At 38.1% G+C, this 21,898-nt stretch overlaps 2 protein-coding genes across 3 annotated transcripts; one reads left to right on the top strand and one right to left on the bottom strand.

The window, feature by feature from the left end:
* Positions 1–1,683: 1,683 nt before the first annotated feature.
* On the top strand, positions 1,684–21,743 carry sts (steroid sulfatase (microsomal), isozyme S). 2 transcript variants are annotated; one of them, XM_067493526.1, is made up of 10 exons: positions 1,684–1,798; positions 3,141–3,319; positions 5,366–5,487; positions 6,366–6,488; positions 7,331–7,742; positions 8,031–8,167; positions 8,770–8,907; positions 9,792–9,951; positions 10,169–10,290; positions 21,365–21,743. In XM_067493526.1, the coding sequence occupies exons 2-10, from the start codon at positions 3,159–3,161 to the stop codon at positions 21,400–21,402; spliced, it is 1,413 nt and encodes a 470-aa protein (XP_067349627.1). In that variant the 5' UTR covers positions 1,684–1,798; positions 3,141–3,158; the 3' UTR covers positions 21,403–21,743. The 2 variants fall into 2 exon arrangements, with proteins under 2 accessions (XP_067349627.1, XP_067349626.1); XM_067493525.1 differs by lacking the exon at positions 21,365–21,743 and adding an exon at positions 12,845–14,112.
* pnpla4 (patatin-like phospholipase domain containing 4) lies at positions 16,433–21,355 on the bottom strand. Its single transcript, XM_067493527.1, is given in 6 exon segments — positions 16,433–16,906; positions 18,301–18,453; positions 18,968–19,033; positions 19,352–19,490; positions 20,119–20,204; positions 20,617–21,355. Coding segments are annotated over 6 exon segments (903 nt in total). The 5' UTR covers positions 20,797–21,355; the 3' UTR covers positions 16,433–16,627.
* Positions 21,744–21,898: the final 155 nt, after the last annotated feature.

The raw sequence follows: 21,898 nt of genomic DNA, 5'->3' as shown, positions 1-21,898 counted from the left end.
AACAAATTAAAAGGTTAAAATTAAATTCCTCACTGAAGGGCTTTTAAGGACCCGTGGGGGAGCCCAGTTTTGAGAATCCCTCCTCCAAGGTGAAAGTTCTGCAGTGTTGGACCCAAACAACAGATGCCAGTATTTCTCCACTCTTGCACTACTTTTTGGGTTCACTAGAACACATCAGGAAACCTAGTCAGGAGCGGATTTATTCTCAGGTTTAGTCAGTATAAACAAGATAACCTCTCAGATTTGAATAATGCTGGAAAAGTATGGACATCCAACTATAGAAGCACTGTTCTTAACTGAGGAATCTATAAAAATAGGAGGAGATGTGCATCTGCAAAACAGAGGGTGTTACGTGATGTAACAATACATGGGTCAGAGTAACTTAACACCGCGTTCCTCTATCACCAGCAGCAGGCTGATGACATTCCTGGCAACTGTAAACCACAAGTACCTATAAATATGCAGTCATCAATAGCCCTGTGTGCACACACTTTTTCCATGTGTGCATTACTGAGTCGTGGGGATAACACAATCCATAAAATAGAAGAATGTTAAAAAAGAAATTTAAATGAATTCCCCTCCAATAGAGTTTCCGCAATTATTGGTAAAATTATAGGGATGAGAGTACAGGCAGTAATTTGCAGAATATTACTAATATTACAGATCTAGTTGCGCTTATACTTGCTCTGGGGATATATGTAGAGATTGTACAAATGAGTACACCTGTGCCCTGTTAAAACAGTAAACGTTTGTTGGGACTGAAAAGATGGTAAAGGCTGTGATAATTTGCTGTGAAAGATTGTTTGAAAAACTACAGCTTGATGGCTTTGAGTGATAAAGTGCAGAGGATAATTTTTACATGTGCTGTTGAAAGAAAATATGACATTAAGTGAATAACAAAATACACAAACAATAGGTTAAATGACTACATTGTAATTGAGTCTTTTTATACATTATACATTACATTATAGTAAACCGTACTGAAATGATGTAACAGTGTAGAAAGAGAAGGCTAGCTATGGATACAGTATTATGAAGGGGTGCAAACATGTTAGCATTTTGAAGCCTTCTAGCAACATTGCATGGCTCGAAGAGCTGCTGGTACCTAATGCAACATGTCAAAGTGTGACAGTGTAAAAACACATTTTCTGCTCTCATCTGTCCACTGCTGTTTGGAATAATTTACTCTATTTAGGGTAAATATTTGCCCATTTTGGAACTCAAAATAATTATTACCTGTGCACTCAGGGTGTTGTCCAGCTGTAACAAAGCCAGAGAACCATTGTGTATGATTGTGATTTCAGGTTCATACTCTTCTATTTCTTGTCTTTTTTCTCTGTACAACCCATATTTGTTACACAGTGTAACTGTTATCAAACAAATGAACAGAGTTGTTTTCTGTTTTCACATATAGATACTCTCTTATAATTCCACTTGTATATGTACAGCATGTACACTTTCCATAAGTCTGCAATGCTGCAAAATTCACTATAAGTAATTTTTCACATTTATGATGTAATGAAGGCAGGAAAGGTTAAAATAAATAAATAGTCTGAAGCCTTTATATGATACTGTGTGTTTCCATCAGATTTTATTCCTGTAAGTAGGCTATGCATGCCTAGGTAATGTGGTGCTCTGACTTCTGATTGGTGTTTTATTTTAAAATTCATTACCGGAAGTGACGGACTAACCTGGCGTAAAAAAAAAAAAAACTTAAACTTGACGTATCGCGATATTCACGACTCGGGCAGCTTTACTTTTCCTGAAATTTTGTTTAGAGTTGTGTTCGTAACTGAAGGTAAGTTTGACTAACCTGAGCCTTTCAACATATTAATAAGTGCTGAGACGGAGAGAGACTGAGACAAACTTATATATTCTGGTGTCACTGAAGCTGTTAAACCTAGAATACGCTTCGCAGGTCCACAGGGGACAAAGTGGATCAACAAGTGACCTGTGTCTGTTTGTTTGTACTGTCACTTATTCAGAATGTTTTTACCGAATAATGTTGAGTTCTCTTTATCAAAGTACAACCGATTTATTGAACGATTATTACGTTATTATGCGGCTATATATATTAAAACGTTTTAAATAATGTATAACTGTTAAGTAGCTTGTGGAGTAATAATGTAGATTCGATGCAAATTAGTGGCATTTCAGAATGTAATTGTACTGCTTGTAGACCTCTAAATGACAATTTCAGCCCATAAAATGAATAACAAAACGGTTTAATCTAATTGTTGGAATTCCCACTGCTCATTCTAACATAGTGTTCAAATAAGTGTCAATCCTGTAAAAAAAAAATACATTTAAAAATCGTGCATGGGTGTGAATTATAATTATTATGTTTATTTATCAGAGACAATATAGAAATATTCTCATACAGTCACTGGAGATGCATTGTACCAGATTAAGCTAATAGCTAATTTCCACCTGCAGTCCCCAAGCAGGTACACAGGTAAGGGATGATAGGTAATCAAATATAATTTTTATAAATAAATTCAATTTGCAGACTGTTAGGTACTCAATAAAAATATACAGTCTGTCAGATTCAAACCATTAACACTAATGTTCAGAGCAGGAGGACATAATATGACACATGAGTTTTGAAGTATGTCTGTACACCTGAATTACTACTTTTTTGCATTTGCTGCTAAGTTTTGCAACATTGAGCCATTTATCATTTTATATTTTTTATCTTGGTCTCTGCACAGTTTAAGAAGCCTTTAAAAGACTTGTTTCTTTCTCAAAAATGTACATTACCTGTGGAAACTGCTCATTAGTACTTAGTTTTATTTGGATAGTTGTGAATTTGGTGGCTTTCTTACAAAAATCCATATTTATAGTGCCCCCCATAAGGATGTGAACAACATACAGTAACCTGAGTGCATCAAAATTAGCTCATTGCTGCAGGTGGATAGAGCAGACAGATATTATGAACAATTAGATGTGTCATTTTAGGCAGATTGGCTTAATAATGCTGCTATTGGGGCTGATCTAAAAGATATAACTTGGATATTTGACCATTAGTCAGTGAGCTTGAATGATATTCTAGGATATGCAGATGCTGTTGGCGGTAAGAAGTCTCTGGGTGTATCCATGAACTTTAACTTTTTCAAAATTTTGTGTGATTATTCCTCCAGTGCTTCTGCTTCGACAACATGAGGTCCACTTGTCTGCTGTCCTCTCTGCTATCGCAGCTCCTGCTTATGGATTTGAGGTGTGTGTCTCTCCAAAAAAACATCAAGCCCAACTTTGTCCTGATGATGGTGGATGACCTGGGGATTGGAGACCTGGGCTGCTATGGCAATAAAACTCTGAGGTAAAAACATGTTTACCTTGCAATGTTTGAGTGGATGACCTGAGCAAAGTGTTACTGCTGTGGGTTAGGAAGATGACTCACATGGGTATAGGCCTGCTGGCTGCTACTTTCAGAGCTGTATACATATAAATAATAGATGTCCTTTTTTTATTTCATTCTTTTATTTAACAATTTTTAACCCTTCTCCACCATTCCCCTCTCTGAGTGTGGTTCTTGTTATCACTAACCTCATAAAACATAATATCATCATAAAACATAAAACATCATAAAAAGCCAGTTGAACGAGTTTCTCATCCAAAATCACAAGAAATAATTACAGTTATTTATTTCACATGCTTATCTGCTGTGACATGTCAGCATTTCTGTTTCTGTTTTGTTCACCAAAATGGCAGTTGGCTTCTTTTCCTCCAACAGTTTTTTGAAGTACTTCAAACAGTGGTGAAAACATAAATCGGCCATTGGAGGTTTGATGTTTAACACTTCAACACTTTCAAACCAATATTTGCAGATCTTTTGATATCCTTTTTATTAGTATTCACATTTACTTTCATTAACCCAGTAAGACCTAAAGCACCTCTAAAATCACCTCCTAAAACCTGAGGGTCTTCTGAAAAACCTAAAAGCAACATAAAAGCAACCTAAAAGCCTCTATTTGTTGGCCTCATTCCTTTTGAAATAACTAATATTGTTGAATCTTAAAAATTCCCAGTTTTCTGTTCATTGTGGAATCTGGCAACTCCTGCTCCTTCTCCTTAAGCATGTCTGTTCCCCTGACACTGAACCTTGTTTAGGGATTCAGCAGTCATGTCATACTCTTGTTCTGAAATTAAATCTTTTCTTTTTTTCTTGTTGTTCTCATCTTCAAAGTTATTGCTGCTTTCTGCATCAGTGTCGCTCTCGTCAATCTGGTCGTCAGTAATTGTTGCTGTACAAAGAGCAGATTCATAAAAGTTCTGTGAAACCAATGCATAAATATAATCCAAACACAAATTAGGAGCTAGTTTAATCAAATTGTTTGTGTACCAAAATCTCAAACTGCAAAATACTTGGAAGCAAGTACAAACTTTCTTTCAAGGTAACTCCAATGGAAACTTGTGAATGAAGCTGGTTACCAAGTAGAAGTATTCCTTTAAGTTATTCTCTCTCAGATATTTAAGGTAAGGTATTCAAAGGCTTAGTTAAGGAATTAATTTGATGTCTTCTCTCTTCCCTTATGTTGTACTGTATCTGTCCGGTCAGATGAGATTTTTGCCTTTGCTGAGGAATGTAATGAAATGTAAAAGTTACCATAGCTCTCAGCCAACTCTTTACTGGTAAAATAACAGGGCTGGGGCTTTAACCTCAATACATTTATTCTATTCAATTAAATTAAACTTTATTTATATAGTGTCAACTCACAACAAAGTCATCTTAAGGCACTTTACATGATAAAGTCTATAAAGATATGTAGAGAAAAGCCAATGAATCCCTCTTGACCAAGCCCTAGGCAAAAGTGGAGAGGAAAAACTCCCTTTAATGGGAGAAACCTCCAGCAGAACCATGCCCAGGGTGACTGGCCATGTGCCTTGACCAGTCGGGTTGAGTGGATAGTGGCGAGAGAAAAGAAAAGAGCAATAAAAAGCAACCAAAAACTGGTCCCCCGGCAGTCTAAGCCTATAGAAGCATGACTATAACCAACTATAAGCTTTATCAAAGAGGAAGGTTTTAAGCCTAGACTTAAAAGTAGTGAGGGTGTCTGCTTCCCGAATCTGAGCTGGGAGCTGCTTCCACGGGACAGGAGCTTGATAGCTAAAGGCTCTGCTTCCCATTCTACCTATGGAAATTCTTGCACCCACAAGTAGGCCTGGATTCTGAGATCAAAGTGGTCTGTTGGGATGATATGGTACCAAAAAAAACCAAAACGCTTTCTCAGATGTTTGCATCTTTTATTTAAAGGGAGAATAATTTTTAAAGAATATGTTTTTTGCTAAAAGTGGAAAAAAAAGTTTCTTGCCTCTGTTAAATATTGAGTATGCCTTGTGACTGGCGATGAGTTGTGATTCACAGGACCCCTAATATTGACCAGTTGGCACAGGAAGGGGTAAAGCTGACCCACCACATCGCTGCAGCGAGCCTCTGTACCCCCAGCAGGGCAGCCTTCCTCACTGGACGCTATCCTATACGATCAGGCCAGTTAAAAGACAACAACACAAAAATCCTTTACTGATTGACACAACTCAATTTGGTTCTGCAGGCCATCTCCACAAACAATAGAATTGTTAAACACTGTCACATTAAACAGATCTTTATTCCAGCTTGCAGAAGGCCTGTAAATTCAGTGTCTGAATTATTTAACAGAACGATTTGGATTTGGTTATTGTAGACAGAATGTACACTTTATTCATGCCATTTACAAGGAGTTATGATTTCTAATACAATGGCACTTGAACTTATATGAACCCTTTTTTTTTTCTTCATTTTTTACCTAAACCATTTAGGATTTTAATGTAGCTACAACTGTATGAAGGTAACCTAATTAAATGGAGAAAAAAATGACAACTTTAAACCAAACCAACCATAAACAACATAAAAACAAATCGAATTTTGCACACGAGTTGTACAACTTTTATACATCAAAAATGTAAAGTCTGACAAGGATCTATAACATTTGCTTTTAACATGATTTAACATGATAAGTCGACGTCTGCATGTGTCGGCTCGTCAGTGAAAGAGACCACTCTGATTGGGATTTCAAGCTTAGTGCATAACACCAGTTCCTGAAGGCATGGATATACAAACCTTTTGCCAGATATAAATATATTTGAGGTTGAATATAAAAAGTGACAAAAAAATTTAAAATGTTAATTTTTTTTCTTTTGTTTAATTCTGTTCCCTTTTATATAGTGTTTGACTTGTTTGAAAATCTAATCCTATTTTAGTTTAAATTTATGCAAAAATATAACACTTTTGAATTTTAAGTAATACTATAAAAAGTGACTGCCGTAATATGTGATGTAGTTTATCAGTTTTTCTTTATTTGTTTTTTTTTTTTTCATTTTCATAACAGGTGTAGTTGGTAATAGCAAGCCTGGAGTCTTTTTTTTTACTGCATCATCTGGAGGTCTTCCCAACCAAGAAGTTACCTTTGCTAAGATTGCCCAACAGCAAGGATATGAGACGGCTCTTATAGGTATACTGTGATCTTTTATTTCACGTCAAGTTGCTAAGTGTGGTTCTAAGACATTCATTTTATTTATTTTTTCACATTTATCATAAGGTTATGGTTTGTAACTGCATGTACACCTATTATGTATTCAAGCACCAAAAATGCTTTTGACTAATCCCTCAATAATCTCTCAGTGCACTCAATAATCAGAAGAGCATGCTTCCCAGAGGATGAATGGGTAATCCATATTATTAGAATACATGGTGACAACAAACCCCCCACCTCCCAAAAATAATATTATAAGGCATATTGCCTTTACATTGACTGACTTGTATTAGTTGATTTGTTTTGAATACCATAGTTAAAGTGTTAAAGATGCTAAAATACACTTACATTAATATTAGTATATCACGTCTAAGCTTTAGAATTGAGCAAAAACTCGGTTTATGACTTTCAGCTTATGAGGAAGGTTACTTTAAAAACTGAATAGCACATTTGTTTTTACCACTGCTATGCTGAGGAAACCTGGCTATTTATGTTATTTCTCCCACTCATCTATTGCTATGAACTTTGGTTCATATATATAATTTGATTCCAGCAGGTTAAAGTTTTCACTTATGAAAATATAGTATCTTCACCCATTGACAAAAAAGTACAGTTAACACAAAATTAGTTCCACCACAAAAAAACAAGTGATTCACAATGTTGTGGTAAATGATATAGACCAGAATTGTTTTACAGGACAGCATTTTATATCAAATATGTTAAAACCTGTTTCCACTCTTCACTCTGGTGGAATTCTGTTTTCATGGCTTTTTTGTCAATTCCTTTTTTTCACTTACCGTCTAAATGTCAAATTTTATCAGGAAAATGGCACCTAGGACTTAACTGTAAGCACAGTGATGACCACTGCCATCACCCCAGCAACCATGGCTTCAACAAGTTCTTCGGTATCCCGTTGACAAACCTGCGGGACTGCCAGCCTGGACATGGCACTATTTTCCAGTTCCATAAATATTTACCATGCAGGGAAATGGCCATTGTTTTGTTTACTGCAGCTTTACTCCACTACATTGGCATTATCACCGTCCGCCGTAGGCTGATTCTCAGCCTGCTGTCCCTTTTAATCTTGGTCAGTGGTCTGATAGCAGGCTTCATCGTGATCGTCCCATACATGAATTGTGTTCTTATGAGGGACCACAGAATTGTGGAGCAGCCATACACATCTGAAAACCTGACACAGAGGATGACTCACGAGGCAATGGAATTCATAGTGAGGTATATGGCAAGTTTCCTGATCCAGATTGATCAGAAAAGCTTATCAGTTCTGGTTAATGATTGAAAATGTACTTGTCTGTATTTGTTATATAATCTATAGTCTAGTGGTTATGTGGTACAAAGCACGATAGAGAGCATGTATTATAAATTCAGAGTGCATTAAAAAAACAGCTGTTTGCTAATTAAAGGCTGTAATAAATTGCTATTGAATCAATTTAAAGTAAATGTGGTATGATTCCATAGCCTTAGTCATTTTAATGCTGGTAATTGTATTTTCTATTACTGCAGGAACTCAGCAAGGCCTTTCCTGCTGTTTTTCTCTTTCATCCAAGTGCACACAGCAATGTTTGCTTCTGCAGCTTTCAGAGGAACCAGCGTTCATGGAATTTATGGAGACGCTGTCCATGAGGTGGACTGGAGTGTAGGTAGGGCTGCAGAGTGTACTTTAGTTATTTGCAAAATACAAATTTGCTTCCTAGGTAAGTCTATTCACAACTTGTGATGAGAGATGGTCACCGGAACAACTACAGTTGAGGCACAACTGTTGTTGAGTGATTATTGAGAGTGAGTGATTTTGTTTTCTTTGAAACACTGTAACTTTGATAAATTCCAATTGCATTCAGCTTACAGACTGCTGAAACTTCATGATCATTTGGTGAACTTTGGAGTGTATTTTTTTCAATGAAACAAGGAATTCACACCGTGGCCCTCATTTCTTAGAGTAGTCACATCCCTGGTGGAAACATTCATGGAAATGGGGTGGCTGTAGCTCAGTTGATTGGGTAGCTGGGGGGGTGGTCAAAGTGTCTTTGGACAAGACAGTAGCCACTATCATCCTGTTTGTGAATGGGTGAATGTGAAGCAACAATGTAAAGGGCTTTGGATAAAAGTGCAATATGAGGAGACTACTTACCAAACATGTATGACTGCTGTGTAATTAAGGAAAACCTTTTAACTGCTCAGTTATAATTTGCTGGAGTACAAAGATGCACATACAGACTGCAGGGTGTGTTGCGTCTTTTCTCAGGTCAAATCATGCAGACTCTGGACAGACTCAAACTAACAGAAAACACACTGGTTTACCTGACCTCAGACCAGGGCGCTCACCTGGAAGAAATCTCTTCTAGAGGGGAGGTCCACGCAGGCTGGAATGGAATATATAAAGGTAGAATATGATTAGAGGCTAGATTGTCTTTGGATGTTTTGTTTGTTTGTTTATTTTTAATGTTGTTACAGCATACTCACATCCAGGCTTTAACTATTTATTGCAATAACACACTGGAATAAATTTGAGCATACTGCAAAGAGTCTCTGAGCTCATGAAACCTCCTCTCCCTAAAATACTCTGCATTTAATGAGTGAATGCATATTTAAAAAAAATAAAAATTAATGATCATCACAGCTAATACAGTACCACTGTATTGAGGAAGAAGAAAGGGATAATTGTCTGAAAACGGTTGTGAAATCTGAACGTTATCCCTAGGTAAACAGAGAACAACAGGGAAAAAAGTAAGGTTTGAGAAGTAAGGAATGAGGTTTCAAATAATACAATTTCTAATATTCCAATATTAACTTGAACAAATGAATACCTCTTTAAATGCTGCTTCTTTCAAGGCCATTACTCTGGAAATCACTGCCTGCCTATAAATACACAAATCACTGAACCAAAATCACAGGTTGACCTCCATTTTCCCCCCAAGCACGCTGTCCAGGAAATGATCAGGAAATGACACAATGCTCTGTATAAGGCTAAGAGTGTAGATCATCAATAAAAATTATAATCAAAATAACATTTGTTTTAATGAGATGTCACATTAGTGGTTTGTTATCAGAGAATTAACAGCAGGCTCTTGGCAGTGATGTAATCTTGGTATTTGCACACAGTAAATCTGATTCACAGAGCAGTAAGAGTTTTGTAAGGCTGCAACTGTCAGCAGTGATCTTATATGTCTGCTAGGTGCCAGTCTAAAGTAGCAAGTTGTTATACAGAGTTTCTACTATACTGACTCATAATAGCTGAATGTGTGTTCTTTCCTCTCGTCTGAGCAGCAGGCAAGTCCACAATTTGGGAGGGGGGGATCCGGGTCCCAGGACTTCTGCGTTGGCCAGGGAAAATCCCCAGAGGAAGAGAAATAGATGAGCCCACCAGCAACATGGACATGTTTCCTACAGTTGTCCAGCTGAGTGGAGCTTCAGTTCCACAGGACAGGTGAGACACAACTTCCTCCACACATTAGTCAGAACAAGTATATTTCACCAGAAGAGGGGACTGACAAGTTGCATTGACTGATGGGACACATTGAGGAAAAATGTACTGAAGAAGGGGGTTTCTGTGATCAGGCATTCGGATTCACAGTAATGAGTAGCTGAATGTGTTTGTATCAGGAACATGATTTTGTCTTGATTTGGTGTCCACTGGATTGCAGGGACATAGATGGCCATGACCTCATGGATTTGCTTCAGGGAAAAGTTGAAAGGTCAAACCATGAGTTCCTCTTTCATTACTGCAACATCTACTTGAACGGGGTTAGATGGCACCCCCAAAACAGTAAGTCCAATAAGTCTCCTATCAAAAATCCACTTAAAGTGCACATTAGGGGTGTTGTTCAGATACAGCTTGACAGGAAAACTGTACGTTGCTTCTATTGCTTTTAACCCCTCAGCTTCTCTCCAGTGCTATAAGAGAAGTAGTTTTTAGAAACATTAGTTTTTTCCCTTTATCTTTAAATATATCCCAATGTCAGACTTGGAAAATCAACCAGACCTCACCAGCTCTGAGCTCAACATCGAAGATGGCTGCTACAACATCAGCATTGTCAAAAGATCAATGGCTTGCGGCTTGTCCGTTCATGGGGGTTGATTTGGCATGATTGCACTTTACGAGATGCCTTTCCCTCCAAACCCTCACATTTTTATCTGGGTTCGGGGCCTTGGTGGCTGGACAGAGCCAAGCCTGGTTGTGGTGGGACTTGAACCTGTTGGCTTCTGCGTCCCAACCCAATTCTCTGTCATTGAAACATCAGGCCACCCTAAAATCTTGTTTATCAGTACTCGTTACCAAATAACTTCTTACATTTTGCTACAGTCTGTCTTTGTACATGGGCAGTAAAACTCAGTGAATCTTTTCAATGACCTGGTTGTTGTGTAAGAATTGGTCATAAACACAATGACCTTAAGCAGAGCAAGTAAAAACAATAAATCTTTCATGTGTTTATTGAACAAAGACATTCAAAGACCTGCACAATGTCATCATGGGTGGCATTTGGACCAATACTCATGACAGAGCTGCCTCAGCTGAGATCGATTCTCAGGACATCTGATGTGAGCTCATTCCACATAACTTACATAAAGATTTGACAAGCAACAATTAGTACAGAAAACTAACTCATTCCAAATATATTTTTGTTTCCAATGTAGTTTCAGTCTCCTGCCTTGAATGTTAAAAATAAATCCCATAGAATCCCATAGACGTTTTAACATAGCCGTTGGAAAATTCAAGTCCTTTCGGCTTATCCCGGGAGTTCAGGGTCGCCACAGTGGATCGTTGTCCGCACGTTGATTTGGCACAGTTTTTACGCCGGATGCCCTTCCTGACACAACCCCACCCTTTCTACCGGGCTTGGAGCAGCACTGCACAGCTGGGGATGGGAATGGGATGTTAGGGGTTCAGTGTCTTGCCCTTGAGACACTTCGACATATAGCCATGGCTGGGGATCGAACCACTGACCCTGTGGTCCATGGACAACTGCCTTTACCAACTGAGCTACAAAATACAAGTCTAATTTTTATTTATAAAAAACAGTGCATGATTAAACATTTATACCATATAGGTAAATCCTAAACTGACACTGCATGAGGGACAGCCTGAGAAAAACTTCAGGTTGCTTTAAAAAATAAATAATTATATTTATAATCTTTTCTCCTTACCTTATCTTATCTTACTGTATCTTATCAATGTCATCTTGTCTTTTGTCCCTGCTGTTGTTATTTGAGGCTCAGACCTTGTCCACACACATACACAGGTATTTTTTTAAAATATAGCTATTTTTCATTGACATAATCATTGACTACATTTACATGCTCTCATGTAACCAGGTTACTCATAAAGATCAGCTTTTTAAGGTAATCATAGAACAAAGTTTACATGACTAACTGATTACTGGAAATTCACTTCAATTGTGCTGCCGCTTGACTTTGGCGACCTTAATTCCCTTAAGTATCTTTCCATTTCAGTCTTTCAATCAGTTCTTTGTTCCCATGTGCAGCTTTTTGTTACAAACATCCACTGTTGAAAAATCCAGATAATATGGTGTATATATGCAGAGAGATCGTCAGTCTCCAGAAGAGATCTACCTTGAAAATTCTGCTTTCACCTAATCCCCTACCCTGATTTCGGAAACCAAATTTCACATTAACGTGAATGTTTAGAAATTAACTGACCAAAACCTAGTTACCTAAGTCCATGTAAACATAGTGATTTTTTTTTTTATTGTGGTGCCAGTACATCCAGTACATTGATATAAGTGGTAAACTAACTACTACATCAGGACCAGGGGAACTACATAAGGAGGAATAATTGAGGCAGTGGAGCCATGGCAGCTTAGCCTGAGCGGATACATTGTAGATATGAGGTTCAAACCACAGAAAGTGTATTGTTTGTTTATTTGAGGGTAGGACATAAAAGCAGCTTAAAACATGTTACGTTAGGGTTAGATAACTGTCATAGGGCAAAGCAGATTTGGGCCATTATGGCCTGATCCTTTCTATGGGTCCCAATTATACTTCAAATATTATTTAACATTTAAACCACCTCTATTTGAATGTTAACTTGTTTTTGGCTCATTTAACTGTGCATTGGAAACTGCAGTTACAGTTAACTCTAGAAAAAAATCTAGAAAAACAAACTGCAGCTTGGCTTTTCTCACTTTTTTCACTGTTTACATTTGCCAGCTGCTGTTGGGATGACATTTAAGACTCCGCTAGGCTCACATAATACACTGTGTAGCTAAACACTTGCACAGTAAGATTAGATTAATGTGAGTAAAACACAATGCCTTAAGGCAAACATTTCAATTTAATGTTTTTGCTTTGTATTTGCTCAGGTAGCTCAGTGTGGAAAGCCTTGTACTTTACTCCAGACTTCTATCCAAAGACTGAGAACGCATGTTTCCACACACATCTCTGCTTCTGCAGTCCAGACTACGTAACCTACCACAATCCTCCACTGCTCTTCGATCTTTCGAGGGACCCATCAGAGACCACCCCGCTGACTCCTGACACTGAGTCGGCCTTTCACTCCATCTTGGCTACGATGCAGGAAGCTGTAGAGCAGCATCAGAGGTCTGTAAAGCCCGTGGAGAGCCAGATGTCTATACCGAACGTGATGTGGAGGCCCTGGCTGCAGCCCTGCTGCTCCACATTCTCACAGCTCTGTCAGTGCCAGCAAGACCAGTAGGGTGTTTTAGAGCCACAGCAGATCTTTTCTGCTAACAGTGACAGTAAACCAATCATATGTGGTACCTCGCAGCTCCTTATGTGACCCAATGCAACCTGCAATCAGGAATATCAACACAAATCTTGGGGAAAATAATCAAAAGTGTTATTTAGTAGCAAACTGAATTATCAGAAGCTTTTCTGCCCTCTCTCTGCCAGGCAGGGGAGAGGCTGAAAGCACAAAATGTAGTGTAAATGCTGAAAGTGGGGGTGGCCGTTTGATTGTGGACAACCCTCTCAGAGGAGCTTTTTATTGCTTTTAAACTGTGCAAACAGCACATCTAACGCACAATGTCTCACGAGGTAAATCAGGTTGACTTACCGCTGGGTTGACAACTCACTTTTGCAGGACTCACTTTTACAGTTCTTTGAGCATAACTGATGTAATAAAGAGGCTTATATATTGGACAAATAGTGTCTGTGGGGATTTGTCTTTGAGAAATGGTAGACTGCTACAGGGCAAAATAAAAAAAAATATTTTTTTATTTAAAGCTTCACATCAGTCTTTTTTTAATCTGTAATGAGAAATTACAATGTGTTGCACATAGTGATACACCCACAGAGAATCATCTCCAACTTCTCTGTAATTTGCTTTAATGAGCTGTTGAGCTTCTTTAAGTGCTTTAACTGTGGTGTTACCGGCCTTGAAGAACCCAGAAAAATCTGTCAGAGAAAATAGCCATGATGATGTCATAGGGATGTCATAGACACACATTTATATTTAAGATGGATGACACAGCAGCTCGGTGCTCTTTATTTAGTCATTTTATGTTGTTTGTAATGCTTTATTTATTTATATGATTATTCACTGCTGCTGTTTGGATACAAACTTTTACTGCCCTATATGTATTGATAATAAAGAATCTTGTCTCTCAAACTGTAGATGTGTTTACCAGGCAGTGAGGGTCAGGTGAAGGCCGCTGTTGGTTGCATTATGGAAAATGCAGGTTTCAGAATTTTGGAGCTTCTCTTTTAGGTCTATGCTCATTCGATTATGGCTGCAATTGTTTTCTTCTGCTTCGGTATCACCAGGGTACAACTTTTAATATCTAAAGTCAATGATGATGATAAAATAACTGTTTACATCACTAAAGATTTCTTTACTAAAGATTTCATCAAAAAAACTAAGAGTCTGAGACTAATTCATTCTAAAATTTTAGACGTTTTAGAGTGTCTATGCTGAGTCACCTGACTGATCAATTTATTATTGTCTATCAGATATTTCAGGTTTTCTTCATTGCCTCCAATACAAATGACAGCATGTGTTTGTCATTATAAATATTTGATGCCAGCCTGGCATCTTGAATGCATCTACAGCTGATCCTGTAACAATGGTTAACAGTAGCTGTGAGTCCGTGTGGTTTTTGTTAATGCACTGAATCCAATACCTACACCACCAATGTGAAAAATAATTCAGACGAGTCAGAATGACCCCCCCACTGTGGTCTTACACTTAGGATAATTGTCTATTGCATAACCCATCACAATCTCCTTCAGGATTCTACCTCAATTACAGCAAGTTTACTTGGTTGTCATCTTTTAAAAGATTGTCAAGGAGCACAGCTTACAGCAAAATAAAGAACAAAGATCCCTACATAAAGTACATACATACATAATGCAGCATAGAAAATAATCATTAAGTAGCTATTATGGTATTGAGTTTTGCTTGCTGCACCCTTAGAAAACAGGTTTGTTTTTGTCTAACGATAAGTAGATGTTTTTCAGTCCGTCCTCTGCAGACCATGTATGATTAGGGTTTCAACTCTGTGCAGCGTTTACATGGTGACACTTAAGACTATGTCCCTGCAGTGGCTCAGTGCAGCTCACGCTTGACAAATGTTCATTCCTTGGTGGATTTCACCATGCTTATCAGAGCAGTACCACATTGTAGGTGGTACTGTATAGTGAAGTCAGCAGCTGCATTATTACATGGCCTGTTTTCCTGACAGCGAGTCTCTTCACTGAGACAGAATTTTCCAACAGGATAAGCTGAAATATAACAAGATGAGCTAAAAACCTCATCTGTAAAATCTCTAAAGTCTCTAAGGTGAAAATTTTTAGTTTCCACCTGGGGTGGAAATAATTTTAGACAAGCCTTAATTGAGCTTTATTACCAAAACCAGCAGGTGGGCTTAATTTGGTAACTTTGTGTGCGTCTGCATTTCTGTGGGTTTACATACTAAAGCTATGTTGTTAACTAATATGTTAATTAGTAGCTACTGTATTTTTATGCTTCAAAACACTAGCTGTTTGTTACTCTAATTGTTGTTCTGAGAGTAGTGTTTAAACCAACTAGAATATTCAATAATTTTTGAAAAATAAACTCGTTTTTTCAGTAGTATTTTCAGCCAAACAAAGATAAAGATGTAAGACGAAAGCAAGATGAGGAAGATGAGGAAGTGGGAAAAAATGTTTTAGTTTGGGGAGTAGGTGTGTGCTAATAAAGAAATGTTCTTAAGGTTCTCTCTCTGTAGTTTCTATTTTAAAATAGCTCTTTGTTTCTAGCTGAAAAACTCCAACTGATGTCATCCAGAAAGATGTCATCTGATTGGTCAAACTATTGTAGTCTTCGTCAACCTGCTCTGCCAGAGGTTATATAGTTGCACTCCCCAAACCAAACCCATAGGATGAAAGTGAAACATTGGTCAAGTTTAAACTATACCAGTGTTAAAGATATCCAAAACAAATTCAACAAAATCATGTCTTTTATGGTTCCTTCTGCAAAATTCTGTGATTCTTTTGCTCTGAGCCTCATCACAAGGGACATTTATTCAGTTACAAAATGCTTTTGCGGAATTATGCTCTATTGTGTTTGGGTGATTGCACCAACTGCAGAAGTATTGATATCAAATATCAAGTCTTCTCACACAGATACGATGTAGTCAATTAAGCAAATAGCTTGAATGTGTCTGGATGTGAGCATGTCATTGAAATTCTCTCCTGAATAAAGGAGCAAGCCATGATGGCGGAGGAAATCTAACAATAACCTAGTAGCAGAGAAACTCCACCTGTCACTTCATTTCAATTATGATGCTCCATCTTGTGTCCTGAGAGAGGTGCAAACCTCCGTAATGGCTACATGTACCACTTATGGTGATGTACTATGATATCTCATGTTTTTTTCTTACTTCCTCAAGCTTAAACAAATTAAATGTGTCCTTAAAAAATTGATGAAGAGTCTTACGTTAGCATGAAGGGTCTTCATCATGTTAAGTTGCTGTCACAGCAGAGGTGTGTACTGAAGCATGTATTTACAATGATGCACACAGTCTTTCATGCTCTGATTTCTGAACCGATCCGCTGATTCTGAAAGAAAAAAAACATCTTACCAAACAAACCAACACAGGCGATGTTCACAGTCAGTGCACTGGATCAATGTGTTTGAACTTTCTCTACAAAATCACTCCATAAAAACACCCAGCTTTGATACATGTTTTTATTAAAATCACACAGGAGATAAATCCAGTAAAATCTATACAATTCCTTCTCATATTTCTGTAAATGGTGCTCGGTTTGTTGCTTGATCCTGAACTAAACATCAGCTCATCCAGCCCTCTTATCTGCAGGAACCTCATGGGGTCATTAAAACCTTCTTCACAGAAAGACTACATGCTGTTGGTGGATGGAGGGAACATAGCCGGGTTCAGATGTCTGATGTTTTCCACAGAGAACTCTGAGGAAACCAAAGACAATTATTGTATGTCAGATTTGTGGGTCCACTCTAATACAATGGATGTGAATATACATTTGTACACTGAAACGTTTCTTCCACTCACAGGACTGAAACATGAATTCTACAACTTGTTCTATCGATAATCCAAAGTGGTTCCAAACTTTTCTGTACCATATGTCAGCAAAGAGCTGTGGGCCAGTAACCAAACACTGTACATTGCATGTGCTGACTTAATTTTACAGTATATTATTTAGGCCATTATCAACAGATCGGTCATTGTATTATTAATGCCTGCTGAAAGGAGGTGGAGAAGGGAGTACTTGGGTTGGTTCCCTCTAACCAGTGAGTCAATCACCAACAAGGTTGTGTGCGCTAGCTCAGTGCAGATTTTAAAAAAGACCAGTGCATGGCCCTCGCACTACAGTGATGTAATTACGGCGGCTTTGTACCAGTTTCTGCAGGAAGCATAACCTGAGCTTTAAAAAAATTAACCTAATGAAAGATGAAGCAAGATTATAACTTCCACCACACAGACAATGAGAACAGACGTCATGGTGAAGTAAGAGATATCTGAGTCTGAGCTGGTAAACAAAAACAATATTTACAGATTCGTAGAGCAATAACTTTTGAATGAGAAGACTTTTATATATTAACATAAATTGACTTTATTTGGGACACATTTCCATGTCTGCAGACATGTGAGTCTGCTGTTGATGTATGGAGGGAGCACAGGCCCAACACCACAAACAGCTGTTATGTTGCACATTTTATGCTGAGACTGCTAGATAACCTGTCTTTAAAAAGAAACAGACCTGTCGGTTAGGCCTTTATATCCAGGCAGTTGAGTCTGATTTACGTGTAGTCGGTGGACTCAGAATGTGTTGAAGGCTGACAGGTATCAGCATTTCTTTGAGCTCTGTTTACTGTGTTACATCTTTCTTGCTCTGACTGTCAGTATTTTTGTGACTCTGGAGCTCCAGAGGTGGGAAACATGTTTTGTGTTGCTATGCCAACTAGCAACAGTGAGCTGTCATGTCATTTGCTGCAGCATATCTGCACATGACGTTTTTAATTTGCTGATTTTGTTGTTTGTTTTGTGTTGACACATTTCAATGTTATTTTTGACGTCACAATTTTGATTAGGTGAAATATTAAAAATGATAGCAAACCTTGTAGCAGACCCTTGGTCTGTTCCATAGGATTTTACCGGTGTTATTGAATCCACTTTGGGAACCAGTGCACTAAAACACCAAATGTGGATAGATATGCTGATGAACATATTCCATCTCATTTAGTATACTGATCTGAGCAATATAACCAATGGCAACACATATGAAAGTGGAATTTACACAGCTTACACAGCTTCTATGTACTGTGTCATCTAGTCCTCACCATTATGTTCATGTTGGCCAGTCTGATTTGAGTGTTGAAGTACCCCGTGTGGATGGGACACACATCCTGGATTCCAGAAGAGGGTGACACAGTGATGATTCGATCCAGGGGTAAAACTGGCAGGCTGTCTGAGAAACCTCTATCCATCCATTTCTGATGGAACAAAACCAGCAGTTCTGCCAGTCAAGCAAGTCTTAAAAATAAGACCAAAGGATTTTACTTTAGGGAAAATCCAGAGTACAAGCAGTACAGTGTGTTGACAATCTGTCACATTATCACTTGTCATAGTAAAAAATCCCAGGTGTTACCGATAACATAGAGGATAGGTCCTGAATAGAGTAATAGAGGGAGTGTGCCACTATGTCACGACAGTGTTAGGTAGCATAAACCCAGAGCCTCAAACTAAAGCAGCTAAATACAATTCATCCATCATTAATACAGCTACATATACATGTTTTTGCAGAAATTAAATTACACTTATATGTAAATGTAATGAGACACTGTCAGAAATAATGGACTAATGCGTTATATAGATCTTGAAAATTTGGGGCTTTTACTTTGGAATTTCTCTAACTGACAAAAAAAGATTGATGGTGCATTTGCATGTTGTCTGACTTTACCAAAACCATTTTAAGTGATAAGCATGGGATATTGTGTGTGGAATTACCTGTCCTCTAAACTCCACAGGTGTGAGTCCAGCATAGACGTGCACAAAGCTACTCGCCAGTAGAGTCTGGACGAGCACTGTTAATTTGTGAAAACGGATCCGTCACATAAAACAGATTTGTCGTCATTTACTTTATAGAAATGTCACATAAAGAACAGACAATGGTTACAGGGATACTCTCGGACCCTGCTGATATACAATACATAGACATTCATAATATAAGTATTGACTTTGTTAGTGCCATTTTGTGGTCAAAGCAGTAAAAAGTAACCACCAAGCTGGAGAGCTGAGGCAAACAAGGATGTAAAACAATCACAAATATTTATGAAAGCATTTAAAACTGAAAAGCACAGTGTTATTTTTAAAGAGTGTCTGTGGGAATGCCTTTACGAGGTCCTCCCTGAAGGTAAACCTGGGCATAATGTGGTTCTTGCCACTCTTGGAGTGTGTTATTGAGACATAGAGGCTGTCATTGGCCAGACTGTGAGCGTCACTGGGCAGAATCTCTTCTATCCCCTCCCTGGAGAGGATCCACACACAGATGGCCATTTGTATGTTCTTTTAATAATATTATTCCCACAGGACATCATAAACACTATGCTTTTTACAGCAACATGTAGTTAATACTCAATCTGTTTCACATACACAGATTCATTGAAGAATACTAATGAAGCATGAAAGAATATATTTAGGTCACAAGGTGATTTAATGTACAATGCTGAGTCTCACTGTTGTTTAGCAAAAATATTTCAATTAAGGTAATTTGACAGGTAAAAATGTCTTAAGAATGTCTTCATGTAGACAAAGAATATATGAACTTGGTCAGACTCAAGGGCAACACACATTCTTTGTTTTTTTAAACCCTTGACATTTACTGTCTAACTGTGCTTTACACTTTTATATTAATAAATGCAGTCACACTGTAACTTCACTGTATCTGAACACAGACAAAACACTGAAGCTCTAAATGTGCAAAAAGGATGCTCCACAATTGCACAGACCGAGGCTGTCTCCAATGACACTCATAGTTAGTTCATACTGGGATATGTGATCTATTGTGATAGTATGAAATCTCATATTTCAGTAGCGATACATCACAGTTTCCTCTGTTTCCCATCAGCATTTTGAGTAATAGTAGTAGTAATTAGCGTAGTTCGAGTAGGACGTTGTGTCCTGGTGTGAGGGCTCCAAAGTGTCCGACACTGTCAGCAAACCTGTAGGTGAAGTCTTTACAGTGCTACAAAACAGCGGAACAAACACTGTTTTTTCTTATACCAACATTATTAACAAGTATTGGGTCAATTACTGCTGTTATGTACATGGACTTGTACTCAGAATACCTCTCAGATACCACAATGGATACCACTTTACATTAACCTTAAACTTGTTGAGCAGAGGTGGGATGCTGCTGGGATGTCTAATGTTGAAGGGCAAAAACCAGAAAACAGGATGTCACCCTGACCAAGTCTCTGACAACCTTACACAGTGTGTACTAATGGTAAAAGTGATAACTTTTAATCTAAATTATATTAATATTTTGCTTTAGGACCTCTGAAAATGCCTCAAGGACCCTTAAGGGTAGCCCCTCTGACTTTATTAATTACTGCGTGACTCTGCAATATACTGTATATGGGAGGCAAATACTTTACTTCTAATTTGTCAGGAGCCGTAATCATTACAGCAGCAACCAATGCTCCAGCTGAGGCCCCCGCACAAGCCCTGAGGGAGGCCAGTAGCTTGTTCCCATGGCTGAGAATATCTTCTACAGCACCCAAATGGTAGATCTGCAAGAAGCCACATGCAGCAAAGGACAGGTTGAGGACTGTCATTCCCAACACCTAGACAGACACAATATCAGTTACTCATGATTTATTAGCAGTTTTTTTTATATATATATATAGCTGGAGACAACAAACTGCAGTAACTGCAGTACAATCAATCATCAACCTCCTCCCAGAACTCCTTCAGATTAAATCATTTTGGGGACTTTTTCAGTTCAGAGAATGTTATCTGGAGGAGTTCTGGTGGGGCAGGTAGACCAAGGATATGACCTTTATAGAATGAGCAATCAGATGATATCATCTCATTATCTCAAATCCTCCTGATAACACAACTTTTGAGCTAGAGTTAGAGAGACATTTAAATATAAGTAAAGCAGAGTGATGTTTAATACCATTCACATTTGCTGATCAGCCATAATGACCACCCACCTAACATTTAATAGGTCCCCCTCTTCCCGCTAAAACCCACTGAGGCTCAAGGGATGTACTTGGTCTGCATCAATGTTTAGGTAGATGAAACATGTCAAAATAACTCACATGAATAGCAGGAACAAAGGGTTTGCAGGAGAACGTTGTCCAAAGTATCACTCCTCTGCTGCTTTCATTTTTCCAATAGTGTATCCTGGTGCCATCTCTTTTCCAACTAAGCAATGAAAACGTACCCACCCATCCACATGATGGAAAAGAAAACAAGATTCATCAGAACAGGCCACCTCTTCCGATTGAGGTACAGAAGCTCTTGTACTGGATTGGACTACATTTAAAGAACAAAATGTTCATCTGCTGCCAACAACATAATCAAAGTTATTCACATAACCTGTCATTGGTTGATTGTTGTACAGGTACTTCCCAAACTACAATCATTAACATCATTTTGACTATCAGTGTAGTTAACCAGTAATTCAGTTTCAGTAAAGCACAGGATGCTTTTAAAACTGACCAAACCTATCCTTCTGCTGCTGTACATATATATTTGCATGTCTTTCTTGAAAAACTAAATCAGAACTACCTGTTAAAAGAACGAATAAAGAATAAAGGCTGAGGTTTCATGAATAAATATGTTACAGTCCATTATCATAACGTTAGCTCAAGTTTACATAACTGTTTATGACTTAAAGTGGTTTCAGTGTCGACTAGTTTACCATCATTT

Source organism: Channa argus, chromosome 23 (assembly GCF_033026475.1).
Source record: "Channa argus isolate prfri chromosome 23, Channa argus male v1.0, whole genome shotgun sequence".
Taxonomy (NCBI): domain Eukaryota; kingdom Metazoa; phylum Chordata; class Actinopteri; order Anabantiformes; family Channidae; genus Channa; species Channa argus.
The sequence above is the reverse complement of the archived record's forward strand: the minus strand, read 5'-3'. Positions and strand labels throughout refer to the sequence as shown.